Source organism: Alosa sapidissima, chromosome 24, assembly GCF_018492685.1.
Source record: "Alosa sapidissima isolate fAloSap1 chromosome 24, fAloSap1.pri, whole genome shotgun sequence".
NCBI classification, from domain to species: domain Eukaryota; kingdom Metazoa; phylum Chordata; class Actinopteri; order Clupeiformes; family Clupeidae; genus Alosa; species Alosa sapidissima.
The window spans coordinates 2,757,501-2,775,310 of record NC_055980.1 but is presented as its reverse complement, the minus strand read 5'-3'; the positions used below and the strand labels follow the sequence as shown (position 1 = coordinate 2,775,310).

At 48.3% G+C, this 17,810-nt stretch overlaps 1 protein-coding gene across 3 annotated transcripts in view; it reads left to right on the top strand.

Annotated features, from left to right (window-relative positions):
* LOC121700045 (C-terminal-binding protein 2) overlaps window positions 1-17,810 on the top strand; it is a 78,680-nt gene that overhangs the window by 39,534 nt on the left and 21,336 nt on the right. The window contains exon 1 of one of the 3 annotated variants that reach the window (XM_042082712.1): window positions 344-2,107. The exons of 1 other annotated variant lie outside the window; for it this stretch is intronic. In XM_042082712.1, the coding sequence (XP_041938646.1) occupies window positions 463-2,107 (1,645 nt within the window). In that variant the 5' untranslated portion in view covers window positions 344-462. Of the gene's footprint in view, window positions 1-343; window positions 2,108-16,826; window positions 17,325-17,810 lie in introns of those variants that run through there. One more of the 3 variants, XM_042082711.1, reaches the window with a different exon arrangement.

The following is a 17,810-nucleotide window of genomic DNA, read 5'->3' as shown; positions in this document are numbered from 1 at the left end:
CTCATGCTGGCAGCCAGGTGAACCGATCCCTTCTGCCTCACCCTTTCCTCTCCTCCATCTCCTGCCTGTGCCCCCCCCTCCTCTCTGAGGCCTGTAACCTGAGACATGAAATAGAACACCCAGCTGTGTTTTTTGCTTCTGAGCACTCCACTCGGCTTTCTGTCGCCGGAGCTTCTGCTGGAAGAACATTCTGCTCGTGACAGCCCAAGCAGTCAGGTCGAGGGCGATGGAATGAGGGCCAGGGGGATATGTCCACAGCAGCCTTCCACAGGTCCCACTTCCGCCACTGTAGGTCGAGGGAATTCTGTGACATTTGCAGACTGCTCTGATGACGGCTTTTGGTTTGAGGCTCTTCACCCCTCTCGCACCGCACGCTTCCAGAAGCTATTGGAGGAAAAACGGGGATCATTGCTTCCCTACGAGAGTGCCTACCTTAGCCAGGGAAACCCAGAGAGGCAAGTTATGGCAGCGCGTGGCACCATGCCCCCTCCTGATTACTACCTATTTGACACGGCTATGTCTGCTCAGCCTCCTGAGGACCTGCAGGGTCTGTATCGATGCAGCCAACAGCAGCAGCAGCAGCAGCAGCACCACCACCACCTGCTCAGCCGCTCCGGTTCCCATTATGGGCTGTCCGATGGGGGAATGAGAGCAGCATGGAATCAAGGGCAAGCCAGGGTTGGTGCTGTTGCTAACTCTGTTGTGGCTCCTCCTGTTCCGGCTCCAACTCCCGCCCCTGCTCCACCTCCTCCCCCACCTCCTCCTCCGCCGCCTCCGCCTCCTCCTCCCCCTCCCCCGCCCGCTCATGAGCTGAGCCGTCTGTATAGGGATTCTCTGGCCACCAAGATGCTAATACCAGACAGCCAGCGCGTCCGCAGTAGGGATCCCTCTCCGGCGTTTTTTGGGCTTGAGCCGGCCCCTGTGCTTCCGCGCTACGCCTGCACTGATCCCTCACTGGCCGGCCGCTGCTCCCTCTACTCTGACCTCAACGGCCTCCCAGTGGACTCTTACCAGGTGGCCGGCTGCTTCCCCCCTGATCCGGCTCTAGTTGGTTCTCAGGGAATCAACGGAACTCTCCCCAGAGGGATGATGCTTAGACATGAGAGCTCGCCGGGCGGGTATGGCGTCGTGGCCACACCGAGACTGCCCTATGACCCTGCGTACGATCCCTCGAATGCTGCTATGGTTGCTGCTTCTCAGGCACCCCAAGCTGGCATGCCCTCACACCCATCTGCTGCCATGTCTGTGGACTCAAAGCGCATGGTGGACCAAAGCTTCCTTGCTTTGCTGCGGGCTGAAGGACTTTCCGAGAGCACCATCACTCTCCTGCTCCAGCAGGGCTTTGACTCCACCTCCATGCTTGCTATGATGGAAGACCACGATGTGCGCTCAGTGGCACCTAACCTGGGTCAAGCACGCGTGCTCTCCCGTGTGGTCCTCAACTGTAAGACGGGAGCGCAAGGAAATGCGGCTCAGCAGATGCGAGCGCGCTCCAACAGCTTCAGCCACAACCGCAACGACCTCTACATGCAGCCGCAGGGCATTACCATGGACCCCCATCTGTCTCAGCCACCTCCCTCAGCCTTACAGGCTATTTCCCCAAGGATGGGTGAATTTCTCGGCCGGAGACCCAGTAGCGCCCCCTCTCAGCATCTTTTGGAGACCACTACCTCCTACCCAGGGGCAATGAGACCTATGGCTGGGATGCCCATCAGCCCTGGAGGCTATGCCGCCGCTCTGACCCAGCCCCGGCCGCTAACCCACTACAACACCCACACTGGGCTGGCTATGTCAGCCCTGCATCATCAGCAGCAGAACCAAATGGCTCCTGGGACTCCGGGAACAGCCCCCAAAACTTTCTCCGGCACCTACAGCCCCATGGAGCTCATGAAAAGGGCTCCCAACCTACCACCTCTGTCGCCAGCTCACAGCCCCCATCTCAGCCCTCAGCTGATGCGGAAGGGTACGGCTCCGGCGGAGGGTGCAGTTGTCCCTGCTTCTACTACACTGCAGACCACCAACACGTTCAATGCTGCTGCTAATCAGAAGTTGACCCGCCGGACAGGACCACCCGTCATTGTGTCTACCATGGCATCGCCCGACACAAGTAACACCCCTTAGCTCTTCACCTCTGTCTCCTCTGTTTGAGCTTCTCCCTCTCTCCCTCCTTGTCCCGTTATCACACCTGATGTTAGCGCAGGCCTCACCTTGTGTCTTACTGGCAATATTTCACAACATCGTATGAATCCTTAAAATGCGCCATTGCTTCATACTGCTACCATGAACCTGTTTTTTAGACAAAGTATGAGTACTCTCCTCTAATCTTTCTTGAATTGTATTTCCATTTAGAGAGTTTTCTCCACTCCGCTCTCAATCCCTGTTCCAACTCTGGCTTGCATTTCATCCAGAGTTCAAGAGATTTTTCCTGCACCGTGTAAAGCCCCTTGTGTAACACAGGGTTTGGACCAATACTTTCTTTTGTTTATGTATTCCACATAGCTGAGTTTATATTTTACCACCCAACAGCAATGTCCAAATTTCAGTATACAATAAAGGCTGATATTGGACGAGCAAAGCAGCTTTGGCTAAGTGCTCTGTTTTTAGCCAGGGATGCTATTTATACTCAAAGTGCAGTAATGTGCCATGTGCCTGCAGAGGGCTGTGTTTTGTGTGATCCCAGCTGGCCTCACCTCAGGGACCAAGTGTCTGCCACAAAATTACATTTGTTGTGAAATCTTGTTTAGTTTTGATTTGGTGGTGTCTGGAAGAACACAATTATTGCTATCTGATGATTTGATTAGTGTAAAGGATAACAAATGTCACTTTAAGGCTGTGGATTTGTTGTTGCATCATGCTACCTTAAATAAATTTATCTGATAAGCTGCTTTGAATAAATATTGCTTCTACTGGCGAAGCTGATGTGATTAAAACTTCCAGTAACTCTTACTTATTTTGGTAGATTTCCTTGTCTGTCAACGCAGATTTTTATTCCAAGTATTTATTTTGATCGAGTAAAAGCGACTTTCAGATGTGTCTCTTTCTTATAGTCTTTTATCTCAGATGTAGAACATCATTTTTGATCTGATTTGAATGGATGCAAGAATGAGAGTTGAGTTCACTGAAGGCTTATGGTTTTCCATCCTTATGCTCACATTACACCTATTACAGCGGCACAGTCATAGTCATGGCAGTAAATATCTTGAAGGTTAGAAAGGGTTAAGCCCGTGTGTGTTACCGGATTTATGAGTTTGATGGACGAACTGACGCAGTTGTCCATTTTACAGGCTACTACTAATCAGGACCTTAAACCCAAGCAAATCCAATTAGAGTAAGTGGATAGCGTTGGAGTTTTTATGGAGCTGGGGTTGTGTACCTGCTTTGGTGTGAGAAGCATCCTGTGCACGGGATTCCTATGCGTGGCAGTTTTCATAGCCACATAAATACGGTAAACTCCCAGTTTGGGGACCTTTCCCCCCACTCATCAGAAGGCAGGAAATATTCTCACACACAGAAGGCACAATGGAATGGGCAGAGAAGGAAACACACCTGCATCTGATTTCAGCCAGTCGTGCAGTCACCCAACAGATCTCTTTGGACTCATTTGAATGTGTTTGGCTTAGCAGCACTCACCTTCAACCCCAATGCCATTTCTCCCATCTCTTAAAATTGCAGAGGGCATTTTAAAAAAGCAGCAGCAGCTTGATGGCCATTTCAAGGGAGGTTTGACTTTATAGAGTGTTGTGTAGAGATCTCCAGATGACCACAGCACAGGACCAGCTGCACGAGGCGTGCTTGCTTGTGCTTGCTTGCATGCTTGCTTACATTTCATTTGTATTGATTTATATATTTATCATTATTTAATATTCTTTTCTAAATTGGAAGACTGCTTAGTGTTGAGTGGCTGAAGCATATTTTTTTTTAATTAAGTCTGACGTTATACATGGGATTTAATCATGTGTGTTATTCAGTCAGGCACTTGAACAATTTCTTATAACAATTATAATAATTCATTAACTTCTTTCTTTTATCATTAGGGAACAGTATAGCTCTGCAGCAAGAGGGTGGTGAAGAGGTCATTAATGGGGTTTTTAGTATTATTGGATTGATATAAGCTCAGCAGTATAGTTCAGCAGTTTCTGCATATTAAAGTGCAAGACATAAGACAATTATTCCGTTGTAAGAGTTTTTCTTTCTTTCTTTTGCTCTTTGCAGTCAGAAGATGGCTGGTTTTGTGGTTTGTTTTGTTTTTGTACATTTCCGAGGGTACTTTCCTCTATATGCCTGCATTTATGGCCAAGAATAGTGATTTCTGCAACCTTCTTACCTGCAGTATTTCTTTTCCTTATCATGTCTTCTTTAAACTGCAGGAAGATGGAGGAAGTGGGGGGGGGGGGGCTCGGCTCACGTCACGTTGCTAGCTTGTGCATTCCATCAGGCCCCCTGCAAGGTTTCTCTCTCTCTCTCTCTCTCGGAGTTAAACATTCTTGTGGCTGAACACAACCCATTTGCATAAGGCTGACATTTGTTGCTTCAGTAATTTCATCTGATAATGGACAGCTCGCACAGCCCCATCTGAAAGCGTGCTCCTTAATTGTGCGTTGCCTGGCAACATGAGTTTTTGTTGTAATCACAGTGAGATTATCTTTGCATTTAAAGAAGGAGGGAGTGTGAACAGGGTCTTTAGTTGAAGTGGAGACCTGTGGAAATTACAGGAAATTTGCATTGTGTACACAGCTTTGTGAAAAGGAGCTCTCTCCGTGTGTGTGCATGTGAGACTGGGGGGGGGGGGGGGGTAAATAACAAGGTATTTTCGAAGGCACTTTGCGAAAACATGTCTGTTTCCATAGGCGAGCTCTCAAGAGAGCTTGTGGAAAATAAAAGCCTTCAGTGCGTCAGCTATCCTGCCTGACTGATTAAATCTGTTGTGTGTTCTGTTTAAACATTTGCATTCAACAGAATACACTTTGCATAATTCACATCACACACACGCAAACACATGCTTTGAAAGTAATACATTTGTTATGTGACAGATTGAATGAGATGGAAGTAGATTAGTATCCGAGAGACGTAACAAAATGTGTCCTTAAAAGAGAGATGCAGCGTTACTGCGAGAGGCAGAGTAGCTAGGGACAGGAGTGGCCAGGTGGGAGGGCCTTGCTCCGGAGAGACTGGTGAGTTGGTTGGCTAACAGCGTAAGCATAGTATCATTAATACCATTAAATGGTCAAGTCGTTCAGCTAGGCAGCAGATCTCCTGCCTGTCCAGTATAAGGAGGCAGAGGGAGAGGGAGAAGGCACAATCGCATTGGCCATGGAGATGTCAATCGGCCGGTTGGAGAGCACTGCAGGTCGGTATCACGTGAGGCTGTGTAGTTGCTGCATTGATTAGGTGTTTGTGTCGGTGTGTTCCCTGTGTGTCTATGTGAGCGTGTGTATGGTTGTGTGTTTGTGTGTCTGTGAGGGGGTGGCCGGGTGATTTAGGTAGACTGGCATCCACGCCCAACACACACGTGCCCGGCTAATCCAGCCTCAGTTGGATGTCTTCACACTGTCTGGCCTTTATCTGCGGCTTAAGGCAGAGCGGAGGAGGAGGGGGAAAGGGAGAAAGTAGAGGTAAAGTAGAGTTAGGAGGCGCCCCCGCTACCCCCACCCCCACCCTCACCCGCCCCCGGCAACACCTGTGGCCCTGCAAGGCCTGATGGGAAGCAAAGGCCCAGGAGGAGCTAATCGGCTAATCACTATCCCTCCCGTAGGCGTGGCGTGGCGAGGGTAGGAGGGAAGGGGTGGGTATTGGTGTGAGAAGGGGAGAAACAGAACCGAGGGAGGGGGATGCAGATCCCCTTTCCTGGACGGGGAGTGTTCACTCAGTCTCAGTTACATAACCCTCAAGTACACGGCTCCCATGTGGCGCTCAATGGGATTTTAATTTGCAGGCCTGTGTGTGTGTAGAAAGGGAGGGGGAGAGAACATCTACTGGGAAGAGGGCCTAATGTGCTCACAGATGTCCTTGCTTTTTAAATGTTGTGTTGAGGCAGGGGTGCATTTGTTCGTCACACGGGCCTGATGAGAGATATGTTCTGGAACACACGGGCGTGAGCGCGACTTGCAGCCAGTAAAGTGAAATGGAGTTGAAAGTGCTGGGATTAGAGCAAGGCCTTTTTCTCCATCTGCCGCTTGGTCTCCTCACGTTTAAACAAGCCGCACTCTCTTCCTCTGACTTTGAAATGTCCTTGAGGATTAATGTTGCGTGTGTGTCTGTGTGTCCTGTGTGTGTGTGTGCTTGCCTGAGGTGTTTGTAATAGTTTTAGTATGCATAAAGACCCCCCCCCAAGCTTATTAACTTGGCAAGAGTAAACATTTGTTGTGCAAATGTGTTTGATGTTTGTCATGTTTTTTCTCTATGCTGCTGTGAGCATGTTTGTTTCTACCTTTTTATTTCAAGGTTCCTTTATTTGTGTTCGGTTCAAGCATGGCTCTGATATGCAGCGCTTGTACAGTATTTTTCACACAGTAGGTTTATTGTTAGAAGGTGTTTTGCGTGAATGCTTTCAAAGACTCCCCAGATGCCCTTGCCAGAGACAGGAAGTGCTCATCCTGTGGCTACGCCTGCGGGAACGCGTGTCCTCCCCTCTCCTTCTGTCTCCACCTCTGTCCATTTTAAAGAAACAAGGAACATCCAGGAAGGAAAACCAATGGAGAGCCATGTGCTGGCTCTTCTCATCTGAGTGACTCTGGAGAGGCGTGAGGTGCGGGCGCTCTCAGGATTTGGATCAGAGCAGTGGGGTGATTGGGTGGGATGGGGAGGGGAGGGGAGCTTGTGTATTCCAGCTCCTTACCTGTCCAGGAAGAAGGATTAGAACAGGAGGATCCCAGCAGCCATCTGTGCATCGCACCTCTGAGTAGGAAGCTGGGGGGAGTGAGCCAGTGTGAGGCACACCGTGCTAATGTGCAGGGCCAGATCATCCCTCACAGCTTGCTTTTTTTTTTTTGTGTGGTTTCGCGCTGAACACAGAGCACGCGCTGAACACAGTATGCCCATTTGTGGGCCCTTTAGGTAGCCACAGCTGGACGTGTTTCAGAGGAAGCAGGGTGTATGTAAGCGTGAAGCGTGGAACCTCTGAAATGAGCTAGTCCTAGAGGGTGTTCTAAATAAAGGTGTAGAAAAGTTATCCCTCCTTCACCTGAACAGTGAGGCAGCAGAGATCCGATTAATCATGGATGTGGTCCTGAGTTGATCTGAGGAATCATAGGAGTTAGGATGGGGCAGACATGCGCAGAGAGGGGTAAGCAGGGCTTGAACATGCAGCACTCTGTCACAGTGGTAAAGCCTTTCAGGCTCCATCTTCTGCCTTGACTGGGAGATTCCAGTCTAAATGTTTTGTATTTTCCTCTCCGAAAAAATGATCAAGAGACTGGCATCAGTGTGGTGGTGAAGGACTGGGACATTTGCTGATTGTGTCCCAAGAATGAAGAGGAACAAAGAGATGAACAGAATAAACAGATAAAATGTAAAGCATAGACACAGCTGCAGGCTGAGTGCTTTCATTCTTCCTCTTTGTTTCTCTCTCTCTCTCCCTCCCTTGCCTGCTCTCTTTTTTTCTGTCATGGCCAGCAGGTGAGTGTAAATTATTCATTGCCAGAGAATGAGAAAAAGCTCACTGATATTGGATAACCACAGCAGAGCCATGAGTAACCTTGTAATTTTTGTGGAGGACTGAGAGAAGATGACATGGAGAATCCTAAAAAGCTGTTGCGTCTCCTTGTGTGTGACTGTCTGTCGGTCTGCCCACCTGTCTCCCTCCCTCTCATTTGAACTGATGCAGCGCAGGTGTAATTTAGAGATGAGCTCTGCTCACATGGAGGAGCAGCTCAGTAAGAGCAGCATTTCTGCAAGAGCAGGAACCTCCAAGTGGAGCACTCACCCTCAGGCCACCTCATAATTAACAAAACTCTGTGCCGTTGAAGGACATATGCTAACTCCCAGGTCCACCATGAGTTTCAGACTGCCCTTATGATCGGGCTGTGTTTGACCGCATTCACATCCAACCAAGCATTGTTTGTGTGTCATCAATGTTCTGGACATTAAACACACAGTATAGCCTGTATTTCTTGTAATTGAAGGGAGTTGTAAGTTTACTGTAAGGGTTACTGAGGCACTGTGGGGCTGGCCTCTCCCTCTCCAGCATGGACTTTGTGTGTAAGTGATATTGTTGTGCTATCCTTTTGGAGGGGGAACCCTCTGCCAGCGCCTATGCTACCTCCCAGGCCTCTCCCTGTTCTCTCAACCAACCTGCTGATGGAGTGGAGGTTTGGGCCTTAATGGCTGTGAGATGACGCCTGAGGTCAAATGTCTGATGAGGTGTAGAAGTGGAGTGGAATTGAGTGCTGGAATTGAAGATGATGGGGTCTTTAGTAGCGGCCGGAGCTCTGCCACTGGCAGAATCGAAAGTGGAGCGGAGTATGGTTGGGCCTTTCAGCCATTTTAGCCTACAATTTCATTGACCATAATGGTGCATAACGTTAGTTTAGGCAGGCCATGGCATCATGCCCAGCAACTTGGCTAACTGCTCAGCTGACTACCCAGCTGATTTACTCGCTCTTATTGGTGGAGGTCACTCAGGATGCCCTTTTTAAGCTGCTGTGGCCTGCCTACTCTTGCTGCTTTCTCTGCAAGCCTTTTTGCAACCCACCTCCACCCCATCTCCTCATACATCTGACTTATCAATGTCTAGTTGCGGACATCGATGTCTGGTCTGTTCTGTACCCTATTTGGGGGGGGGGGGTTATTATCTTGCTGCTCTCTCTGCCTTAGGCTTTCCATGTTTGCACGTGGAAGGGACGGGGGCTCCCAGAACAGAGCCATACTGCCATATGAAACATTATACATTGCAAATAGTAATTAACTCTCTGGACAAAGTGGTCCTGACTGAGCTACTAGATTTGTATAGGCTGATATCAATAATGGCTCTGGATAGCCATTATTGATATTGATATTTTGAGCCAATATTAATTTATTTAGCTGGTTGGTTATTTTTCTGATAATTAACACAATTGCGAACAGACAGTATATAATAGCACTATTGAGTAACCCAGGTAATTATTCTTAAACATTTTAAAAATGTTCATGGGATTTAGGCAAAAAATGCATACTGTTTAAATAAGGTAGGTTCTAGTGTCCAGACATCACATAACAGTTGAATACTGATTCCCCATTCAAGGCTGAGGATGCATGTTCTCAGACAGTTGTGTGTCACATATTTACGGAATATAGTTGGAAGAAGCTGAGAAAGAAATGACTTGACACGACTACCACAAAAATAAATAGCCTACAGCCTATAAAATGAACTCACTGGTGTGTATTTTGTGTTCTTGGTAGGTTACGGATCCATATTTGTATGAGCAACAACAAAAGGCCCATGTTGTGCCAGGGCCAAAATAGCTCCGACTATAATGTTGCCAAAGTGAACTTTACTTCCCTTAACTAAACTAAATTAGTTAATGCTATAGGAAAATAAACACCATGGCACCGCACCTACAATGTTTGTATTTACTCTAGAGATTAAGCTAACATTTAATGGCCAGCTAAATTAAACCAAGTAAGCTATACAGTGTGTTTGCCTTATAAATTACATCACATTAAGAACATCAAGTCCATTATGAGATATGCAGTCTTGCTGACATGTGCCTGCATTACAAGAAAGGTTGAAGCACCCAACTTGAAACTGAGAACATACCAGTATCATGAAGACAAGTGTCTTGAGTGTATTTTTAATTAATAGTAAGAGTTCGGTGTGTAGGTTAGCACACTAAGCGTCTTTGTTGATTTCTTGAGGTTACCAAAGAGCCTCCGTAAACTAATGGTAGCTAAAAAATTATTAAGTTTAACAATAATTTAAATGTAGTCTTTATGATGTAGTTGAGTTTTATTGAAATCAAACTGCCATACGTTGGACTAAACTCAAGAGGGTGCATTTAAGCAAATGATGAGGAAACCAATTCCTGAGTGTCAAAATTGGACAAAAGTGGCCGATATATCGGCAAAATCGATGTGTTTGTTGACCTCTACATAATACTTTTGTGTTGATTGTACAGGAGAGATCAGGCGCTGTTGTCCTGTTTGGTTGTGTTTGAGTTGTTCTGAGTGGGTGGGTTTTGAGATGGATCATTCAGGGGAGCGATCAGGTGTTCACGCGGCAGATCATGTGACTTGAGTTGCACCTCACATTTCAGACTCTGTTAATATCAGCCTGTAAATGCTGTCCATGGACCAGCTCCCCAAACCGCTTCATAACTCAGCCAACTTAGCACAGGCATGGAATCTGACCCTGGAACAGCACAGGGGTAGAATGTGACACCCTGTCTGCCAACAGTATGAGATATATGAGAGGGCAGTGGGTGGGGCTTTGGCTAGATGATTGACAGGCACTCAAGTGGTATAATATTATAGATGAAACCCTATCAACCACTCCAGCTGGGCTCAGTGTGTTGCAATAGACCACTGTGTTTGTGTGTGTGTAGGGGGAGTTGTGCAGCTGTACAAGTGTGTTTGTGTGTGTGTAACCGAGAGAAGAGGCCGATGTATGTGAAAGGATTGTACATGTATGTGTGGACGTGTTTGTGTGTGTGAGGGGTGGGGGTTCTGGGGGGGTACATGGAGACCCTGCTGTGGGGACTGGGTTGCTGCTGCGTCCCCTCTCTCCTGCCAGGCCAGATGGCTTCTGTCAGAGGGAGACGGGGCGGAGGGAGGGAGAGGAACAAGGGAGGAGGACGAAAACTGAGCCAGAGTGGCTCTCCCCGTGAGACCTCACATCTGGAGCCCACCTGCAGATGGGCCAACTCCCTCTCCTGCTCTTCACCCTCTCCAATGTACTCTCTCTCTCTGTCTCCCTTTCTCTCTCCCTTTCTCCCCCTCTCCCACCCCACCTCCCCTGTCATTGTTTCTGTCTCTCCCTTCCAGTGGCGTACTCTTTCATTCCTTTTTTACGATCCTCAATCCCCTCCCTCTTTCTCATTCCTAGTTCTCCTCGTTCCAACTTTCCTGCTCATGTCTTCTCCGCCCCGCGTGTTTTTCCAGGGCTAGTGAGTGTTGCGTATGCTGGAGCTGCTGCTCTCTGTGTGGACATGGTTTTCTTCCCTCTCTTTCTCCTTCCTGCTCTTTTTCCAGGCAGATTGTATGCATGGGACCGGGAGTCTTTGTGTGCCTCGCTTGAGCATGTGGGGTGATGGTAGGGGGTGTGTGGTTGAGGGCTTGGCTGATTTGTGGCATAATTCAGCCATACCTCAGCAACTGAAGCACACCTCAGGGGTGGGTAGAGCTCCTGCAGGAGGGAGTGTGTGTGTGTGTGTGTGTGTGCATTTCTGTGTGTTTTTTTGTTCACGTAGTGTGCATATATATATATATATATATATATATATATATATATATATATATATATATATATATATATATTAGGGGTGTAAAGATTTAACCGATATGTATCGGTATCTGTTTTTAACGTGTAAGATACGGCTACATCGATACGTGAAAAAAACTGAAATGAACCGGTAGTTATATCGATTTACTTGTTATGAATCGGTTAACAACCTTTTCTGCTCGCTCAGACTGTCAATTACGTTCCAAGCAGCGCGTTCATCCCACTTCCGGTTTTAAAACTATACGTGGTACGGAATTGTGGGTACTGCAGTTCGTTTTTGGTTACATTCACTGCCCAAAGTTGTCAAATGACCTCATTATCCATACATCTACTGCAACTTAAGCATGTGACAACTCGGTCAGCTTTTGTTTTTCGAAATCCAGCGCGAAATTAAACACTTATAGCATTCCTAAACAGCAACGATAGTCTGTAGAGTAGCCTTACCTTTGATGAAGGGATTTCCTTAATGTTAAATAATAATTTGGCCCTTGCTGCTAAAACGATGCACAAATTATTAGCCAATGATTTTGTTCATATTCACTCAGACTTGTGGCATTATAGGTTTCTGCATTAGGTCTACTGTTGGAACAAAATAAGCCCAGAGAGTTCATTGATTTGTAGGCCTATTTTATTCTTGTAGGGTAGGCTATATGAGAAAAGGCCAAGAGTTTCTTAAGCACTTTTATTTCGGTATTGTCTTACCTCAGCAAGGCTACAGCTCCATGAAAACAATCAGATATAACTCTATAAAATCTGTAAAGTCTATAAAAATGTATTTTTATGTTGTATTTGGCTGCTGCGTTTGACTGAAATTTAGACTATTTTTTTTTTTTTTCATTTCAATACAGTATATGAAACAAACCTCAGTTTAGATAATCATATTCACACATTTTTTTTTGCCTAATTGACATGATAATTGATAATATAAAATTAATGTGCACCATGAGCAAATGATAATAAATCTTTCAGAATGCTTTCCATTCTTGAACTGCATCTAATTGCATCGAATCGCATTGCATCGAATCGTACTGAATCGTTTTTTATAAACACACACACACACACACACACACACACACGTACAGTGTGTACATACTTGCTTTCTCTATTCCTCCCTCCCCTCTCTGAGCTGTATTAGAAAAGGATGTTCTTTAGTTCCAGAGGCGATGTGGGCTGTTGTGCAAATAAACTCCACCTCACTCAGGCCCCCACTGACTCTCCATTTGCATTCACTTCACTTCCCATTTGCATTTTCTCTCTCTCTCTCTCTCTCTCTCTCTCTCTCTCTCTCTCTCTCCTCGCTCCATCTCCCTCCTCCTGCTCTCTCTCTCACTCTCCACCACTCCATCCCTCCAAAAACAGAGGGAGAGGAGAGAGCCGGATGAAGGGAGACGGGAAGACGAGAGGAGGTAAAGAAAACACAGCTCTGAGCCATTATTCGTTTGGGAGTGCTGCAGAGCCTGTGAGTGTGTGTGTGTGTGAGAGGTGAGTGTGTGTGTCTGTGTGTGTGTGTTTGTGTGTGTGTGCATATGCCTGTGTGTGTATGCGCGCAAGCGTGTGTGTGTTGTAATGTGTTTGAGTGCGTGGGGAGCAGGGAGCTGCCATGCTGATGTTGCCGGGGGTTTATTTACACTGGCCAGGGCCGCTGCCAGCACAGGTGGGCCTCACGGGCCCCGGGAGGCCCGCAGACAAACAGCCCCGCTGCAGTCCTGGGACAGCCCTGCAAGGCCAGCCCCCTCCCCCACACACTCACTACCCCTCCCCTCACACTCACTACCCCTCCCCTCACACACACTACCCCTCCCCACACACTCACGGGGGGACAGAGAGAAAGAAAACGAGAGGGAAAACGAGTGCGGAAGAGAAAGCAGAGAGACGGGATAGTGGAGAAGAGCAGGGGCTCTTGATGAATTTGTCCAGCACTAATCCCTATTTCAGCCACATCAGCCATATATTCGCACGCCGGCCCACACGTGTTGGTCAGTTTCACACACATTCTTTCACTTCGCCTGTATCTCTTGCCCAATAACACTACTGTCTACAGATTTCCCAATCCAACACGTGAAAAATCCTCTGGGTTTGTTTTTTTTCTTTCTGTTGTGGGTTACCAGACAGGGAGAGAATCACTGGATCAATAGCAGGGAACTCTCTTTTCGTGAGTGATGGGTTAAACATGGGCCGTGTATTTGTGAGTGTGTGTGTGTGTGTGTGTGTGTGTGTGTGTGTGGTGAGTGTGTGGGACCAGGGTCACTGGCGGTGGGAAAGCTAGCTTGTTTGCGGTAATTGCTTTTTTCCCCTCTCTCAAGCCTTAAGTGTCCACCCCTGGCCCGCCATCCAAACCTGCGTCTTTAGATTACAGCTGATAACAGTATCCCTCTTGTAATTATTTGCTTTGATCCTCATTTGTTGAGTCTTTGTTTCCCGTGTAAGCCCCCCCACCCCCCTAACACACACACACACACACACACACGCACACACACACGCGCGCACGGTTCATCCTCAGAGGTCTTCGTGTACAGCATGACCTTTAAGACGGGGTCATTTTCTTTCCCTCTCTGTTTTTTCAATCCCTTTAAGGTCTTAAAGGATAAAGGGCAGCCCTACACCCCCCACTCCCCCACCCCCGCACGCACGCACGCGCGCACACACAGAGGCACGCATGGAGCTGCAGCTGAAGATTCTAGAATGAAGAGCATGATGCTTAATGACTGGTGTTGTCAGTACTTGACTGACATGGTCAGCTCAGGAAGGGCTAGCGGCTGGCTCCAGTGAGATTGCGGGGGAGTGTGTGTGTGTGTGTGTGTGCTGGCAGGTAGGCTGGGAGTGAGGGGAGCTGCCACAAGAGCAGCAGCGGCAGCAGCTCATCTCAGATCACAGGCTGACCTGTGGGGCTCTGCATGGACGTGTTGGTGCTCATTTATTTACATAATCTCTTTAATCATGTGAGGAGACATACAGGCACTGCTTCACTGCATGTCCCTGCTGACTGTGTGTGTGTATGTGTGTGTGTGTGCATGCGCGCATGTGTCCAAGCTGTATGCAAACAGATGTGTCTTTGAATTTAAGTATGGTAAGATGCATACTGTGTGTGTGTGGATCTACAAAGCTAATGTGTTCCTTTGACTCCAAAGTGTGCAATCCCATCTGACACAGCCAAACAGTGCACTTGTATGTGAGTGTGCCTGTGTGTTTACCTGTCTTACTTTGAGCACATGACCGCATGGCAGGAGTTGCCTGCTGGAATGTGGGATTCGGCAGATCTCCTGATGGCACTCTTTCACGGCCAGCCATGTTGGCTCCAATTCTTTAAAGATCACAGTGCCACCTGGCTCTTACCGCCGCACACTGGCCACCATTTTGTGTCTGTTTTGATTCTGTGTTGCAAGGTGGAAGACACTTAACAGCCTCTCAGCCTACCTGTAGGCGGTCTCAGTCTGAAGCGTACACACACATACAACCACAAATATACACCCACATGCAAACAGTGCTATTTCATGTTCTTGGATGCAGGCTAATTTGCTGCTCCTAGCAACCCTGCCATTGTTTCTTTGATCAGCGGAGAGAGTGAGCGAGAGCGGTCAGCAGCCCTGTTCTCCCTCTGAAAAGCCCGATTGTACTGTCTGTCTGGGCTCGGATGGTGGCTGAGGATCCGGTATCAAAGTGCTCCGGTCCAGGCCAGTACTCATACACTGCTGTGTTGTCTTTAGGCTGGAGCACCCTCATGCAGCCCTACAGGAGCCAGGGAGAGAGAGAGAGGAGAGAGAGAGAGAGAGAGAGAGAGAGGGAGAGAGAGAGAGGGAGAGAGAGAGAGGGAGAGAGAGAGAGGGAGAGAGAGAGGGAGAGAGAGAGGGAGAGAGAGAGGGGAGAGAGAGAGAGGGAGAGAGAGAGGGAGAGAGTAGGAGGGAAGGGGGTGAGCGTGGAGCTCAGGTCTTCTCTGTGGAGTTGGTCTCTCAGCAGACTTTTCCTCTTCAGGCACATCATTCCAGACACAGCACACAGCAACACACTCTCCCAGCTATCAGAGTTGAGCACGGTTTCATCACCCAACTGGTGACGAACAGCACACACACACACACTCACACAGTCTTGATTCTTTCCCCTTACACACCTACAGGAACCAGTACTGTAACGTCTAATTTTTCTCACACACCATCTCATCTTTTGTACATCTCATACACCAATTTGCCTGACACCTTGAAATAGTCTTGCTCGGGAACAGATCTGACCCCCAAGGGACCAGGCTGATTTATGTCTGTCAAGTTGTGCGTGACAAAGAGGAGCCTATTGTTTGCCACGCCTGTCGCTGTCATGATGTATTCAAATTTCAAATGCGGGTCGTCGTCAAGGACGACGTGAGGCAACACACTGCCAGTGACTGGGAGGGTCCAGCTAGATTGTTATTTTAAACAGGCATTCGGACGGTCATCCTTCTTTACCATAATCCAGCTGTCAGTCAGCGCTTCTCATCACCCGGGGGCAAAACAGAAGAGCTCTGTTGCCAGAACTCTGGTGGTGTGTGTGTGTGTGTGTGTTTGTGTAGGTCTGTGGTCCTGTAGTGAACGTCTTTGATCTCTGTATGTTTTGCTTTTTCACGGGTTAAGTGTCATGTTGTTTTTTTTAAAGAGTCTCAATTGTTATTGCTTGATGTAAATTGTGATGGTTCCTGTGTGTGATCGGGTTTGTCTCTGTCTTGCATGTATGTTTATTGTGATGGTTCCTGTGTGTGTGTGTGTGTGTGTGTGTGTGTGTGTGTGTGTGTGTGTGTGTGTTCCGCTGACTGTAATGCACATCTTTAAATAGCAGAGGGTCGGAAGGGCTCAGTATTAAAGTGGAAAAGCAGAAGAGGAAGCCGAGTGTAATTGTGAGCGAAGGAGAGAGCGAGAAACTGAGAGAGAGAGAGAGAGAGAGAGAAAGGGAGGAGGGGGAGGGGGCTGTTCTTAAAACAGAGTAGAGGCCAGATCACAAATAAAACATAAAAAAGAGAAAGAGATGAGGGGGGAAAAACGAACGGGAGGGAGAGCGAGTGAGTGAGTGAGAGAGAGAGAGATAGAGAGAGAGAGGGAGCGAATGCATGGAGTGGCGAGGGGAATGGAGGAGTGAAGAGTGAGCGCGGCAGAGTGAGACGCAGCGGCTCAGATTAAGACTGGCGCTCTCCCCCGGCTGATTTATTTTCACTCCTTTTAACAACTATCCTGCCGCTCGCTGGCATTCTCCTGCCCTCTCGCTTCTCCTAAAACGAAGACAAAGGCAGGCTGAGGGAGGCAGAGAAGGAGAGAGAGAGAGCGGGGGAGAGAGAATGAAAGAGGGTGATCTTCTAAATGACCAGAGAATAGGGGAGGGGACGAAGAGGCAGCGGGACTTTTTCTCTCCTTTTTTCTGATTTGTGTCGTTTGCCCGGCGGTGACCAGCCAAGAGGGGAGAGGAAATCAAGGACAAAGGCTCGTCCATCCGCGACCTGCTGCCGCCAGCCGCTTTTTTTCCTGCGTAGCCCGAATGTGTGCGTGATTGTGCGTGCGCTTGTGTGTGCGTGCGTGTGTGTGTGTGTGTGTGTGCGTGTGTGTGAGGGTGTGAGGGAGATAGATAGAGAGAGTGAGTGTGTGGCGCATTACTCTTCTCCCGCGCATGTGTGTGTGAAGATGGGGGGCTCACCGGAGGCTGGCACAGACACCCCATCCCTAGCCGACGTGGGCGAGACAGAGAACGAGAGAGTGACCAGGGGGAGGGGGGGGGAAGAAGACCGGAGGAGGAGGAGGAGTGCAGGGATACCCCTAAGGGCAAAGCCTGAGACATCCTTTCTCCCCTCTCTTTTTTTCCAGTTAAATCCTAGTTTTTTTTTTTCCTGCCATTTTCTCTCCTCCGTTTGGTGGCCATGCGTAGTTATTAGGCTGAAGAATGTGGAGGCAACATTTTCCAGGCAAGAAGCACGTTTCCTGTTTGCTTTTCTGGATGTGTAATAAAGTGTGGCATGTCGGGGTTGGGGGAGGGGAGGGGGCGGGAGGGCGGGCGGGTGGAGAGGGGGATGGAAGGAGGGAGGGAGAGAGGGAGAGTAAAAAGTAGAGAGGATGTTCTCCCAGCTTTCTTTCCTTCATGCCATTTGTCAGTTCTGAGGGAGAATCAGAGAATCGGTGAGATGAAATCGGGATCTGAGATTATCATCTGGGGGGGAGAGTTTATTGTGAGTTTGTGTGTGTGTGTGTGTGTGTGTCTGCATCTGTGTTTTTTACATGTCATTTGTGTAGTTCATGACTTGAGTTTTATTTCTCTGCACGAGGCCTGGCAGTGGCTCTGGTAATGGGCATGGGGGGTGTGTGTTGGCACAAGTACCCACAGGGCACAACAAAAGCGGGCATTTACCCGGGCATGTGGATGAGTGTGGCTGGCAGCAGAGAGATTGGTGTGG